The 3,395-nt window shown below is 45.5% G+C and overlaps 1 protein-coding gene across 1 annotated transcript; it reads right to left on the bottom strand.

Annotated features, from left to right (window-relative positions):
• Nucleotides 1-664: 664 nt before the first annotated feature.
• On the bottom strand, nt 665-1,223 carry LOC113899524 (brain protein I3). Its single transcript, XM_027552832.1, has one exon. It carries the CDS (start codon nt 1,100-1,102, stop codon nt 728-730), a length of 375 nt encoding a protein of 124 aa, XP_027408633.1. The 5' UTR covers nt 1,103-1,223; the 3' UTR covers nt 665-727.
• Between the last annotated feature and the right edge of the window lie 2,172 nt (nt 1,224-3,395).

Genomic DNA, 3,395 nt, shown 5'->3' with positions numbered 1-3,395 from the left:
AGTCAAGGCTATGGTTTTTCCTGTGGTCATGTATGGATGTGAGAGTTGGACTGTGAAGAAAGCTGAGCACCGAAGAATTGATGCTTTTGAACTGTGGTGTTGGAGAAGACTCTTGAGAGTCCCTTGGACTGCAAGGAGATCCGACCAGTCCATTCTGAAGGAGATCAGCCCTGGGATTTCTTTGGAAGGAATGATGCTAAAGCTGAAACTCCAGTACTTTGGCCACCTCATGTGAAGAGTTGACTCATTGGAAAAGACTCTGATGCTGGGAGGGATTGGGGGCAGGAGGAGAAGGGGACGATAGAGGATGAGATGGCTGGATGGCATCACTGACTTAATGGACGTGAGTCTGAGTGAACTCCAGGAGTTGGTGATGGACAGGGAGGCCTGGGGTGCTGCGATTCATGGGGTTGCAAAGAGTCGGACACAACTGAGCAACTGATCTGATCTGATAAGACTTTAACACATTCCCTTCTGCTCATTCTCTAAATCTCAATTCTTTTTCTCGGGATAGTGACCCCTAAGCCTTTGAATAGACAGTGGCAGCTGTCCACTAGGGGCAGTTATGAAAAACCATCCCAGAGATCTTGGGAACTGGAAGACCTGTCAGAATACAACATCCTCATTTTCTTTTTTTTTTTTTTTTAGCTTCATCAGATAAAGCTATTGTACACGACATTTACATTAGAAAAAGCGGGGTGTGGGAGAGCCGGGTGTGCTCTTCCCTTTAAGTGAAGTTGGCTCCACAGTTGGGGCATCTTCGCTTCCTCAAGGCGAAACAGCAGATGAACCCAAAGGGGAACAGGACGATGGCCAAGAAGATGCCCAGGAAGGTGAACGAGTCCTCCAGGACCCCGACCCTGCAGACTGGGCAGCCTCCGACCACAACGATGGAATTGGCAGGGTACCGGGTGACATTCCGACTGTGGATGTTGTAGACCCTGGGGTGGTGGGTGGGTATCCCTGTGACGAGGTAGGGGTAGGGCGGCGGCGGGGCGGCGGCGATGGCGCCGTAGCCGTGCGGGGCGCACGCGAACTCGCCCTGGCCGGCCTCCAGGTTGTAGGCGGGCGGCCGCTCCTGCAGCAGGGGCTTGTGGTCCATGGCGGGCGGCGCCCCCCGCGCCCGGCTCGGCTCCCGCTCGGACTCGCCCCGGACTGCGGCTCGCTCGGACGCGCGAACGCCCGGCGGCGGGACCCGCAGCTCGCGGGCGGCGGCGGAGGCAGCGGCGGCGGAGGCGGCAGCGGCGGCGGCGGGGCTGGGCCCCTAACATCCTCATTTTCAAATTTGCCAAAGCCAATGGCTGTATTAGGACTTCTCCCATGTAGGTGATAATTTAAAATCCACTGTGCCACATTTCAAATTTGAAGTCCAGGAAATAGACAGAACGTGTTATGTGATAGGATGCCAGAAAAGCTTCTGATTTTCTCTCTCTCTCTCTTTTTTTGTATTTTCTATTGTGTGGGCCAAGTTGCTTCAGTTGTGTCCAACTCTTTGTGACCTCATGGACTGTAGCCCACCAGGCTCCTCTGTCCATGGGATTTCCCAGGCAAGAATACTGGAGTGGGTTGTGATGCCCTCTTCCAGGGGATCTTCCCAACTCAGGGATCAAACCCGTGACTCTACATCTCCTGCATTGGCAGACAGGTTCTTTACCACTAGCATGACCTGGGATGCCCCTAATTTTCTCTAATTTTAGAAGATACGTCTCAAAGTGTAAAAACGAAGTGCCAAAAAGGAACATTTCTTAAGTTATATAAGAATATTTCTTAAGTTATATAAGTAACAATTTTACATCAAGAAAAATACAGCAAATTCTGTCTTCTCCTGTAAAATGAATAAATGGTAGGTAAATACAGTTTAATATGTTTCTACTGATATTAGTAATGTCCAGTTTAGTCAAAATATATAGAAAAGTCTTTAAGAAAAGGAAACATTTTTATGACTCTCAATGACCTCTAAGGAATAATATGTACTTTGGATGTCCAATAGAGATTAACTCTCTATGTGGGAGTGTTGGTGGTGGTGTTGTTGATCAGTTGCTAAGTTGCATCTGACTCTTTGTGATCCCATGGACTGAAGTATGTCAGGCTCACCTGTCTTTCACTATCTCCTGCAGTTTGCTTAAATTCATGTCTATTGAGTTGGTGATGCTATCTAACAGTCTCATCCTCTGCCGCCCTCTTCTTGTTTTGCCTTCAGTCTTTCCCAGCATCAGGGTCTTTTCCAGTGAGTAGGCTCTTTGCATCAGGTGGTCAAAATAGTGGAACTTCAGCTTCAGCATCAGTCCTTCCAATGAATATTCAGGACTGATTTCCTTTAGGACTGACTTGCTTAATCTCCTTCCAGTCCAAGGGACTCTCAAGAGTCTTCTCAAGCACCACAATTTAAAAGCATTAATTGTTCAGCCTTCTTTGTGGTCCACCTCTCACATCTGTACATGACTACTGGAAAAAAAAATAGCTTTGACTATATGGACCTTTGTCAGCAAAGTGATGTCTCTGCTTTTAAACATAGTCTAGGTTTTTCACAGCTTTCCTTCCAAGGAGCAAATGTCTTTTAATTTCCTGACTGCAGTCACTGTCCGCAATGATTTTGGAGCCCACGAAAATAAAATTTGTCCATGCTTCCACTTTTTCCCCTTCTATTTACCATGAAGTGATGGGACCAGATGCCATAATCTTCATTTTTTAAATGTTGAGTTTTAAGCCAGCCTTTTCACTTTCCTCTCTTGCTCTCATCAAGAGGCTCTTTAGTTCCTCTTCACTTTCTGCCATTAGAGTGGTATCATCTGCATATTTTGAGGTTGTTGACATTTCTCCCAGCAATCTTGATTCCAGCTTGTGATTTATCCAGCCCAGCATTTCATGCTATATACTCTGCATATTAAAAGAAACAGTAATCAAAAACAGATAAACATGGGAATGGAGGTAAATGCTCTCAAAGACCAAATAAATGCCATGTAAATATCCTATTATCTACTTTCAATTTTAGTTTGTGGGCCATTTATTGAAAAAGTATATAAGTTAGTATTGGAAAGTATTCTGAACCCATCATATACAATCTTTCCCTAATCTACTATCCATGTGGATTATTGATATTTGTGCTACTATTCTTTATCAATGCTGGTGATAACTTTGTGGTGACATAGTGACCCTTGCTTACTTCAACTTCTCTCAGAAGTGGAAGGTGAGACACTGGATGGTTTACTGATGTAATGTGCTGCCTCAAAGAGCCACTCTTGGCATTTGCCTTCTTATCAGGATGAGTTAGCTTTTTGTTAGTCAAAGTGTTAATTGATGACCAACAGTACCAACACCAGCATCATCAGAAGAGCTTTTAAGAAATGCAGAATTGCAAGTCTCACTCCAGACCTACTGAATCACAATCTGCATAT

This window comes from Bos indicus x Bos taurus, chromosome 10 (assembly GCF_003369695.1).
Source record: "Bos indicus x Bos taurus breed Angus x Brahman F1 hybrid chromosome 10, Bos_hybrid_MaternalHap_v2.0, whole genome shotgun sequence".
NCBI lineage: Eukaryota > Metazoa > Chordata > Mammalia > Artiodactyla > Bovidae > Bos > Bos indicus x Bos taurus.
This window is presented reverse-complemented; position numbering and strand designations above follow the sequence as displayed.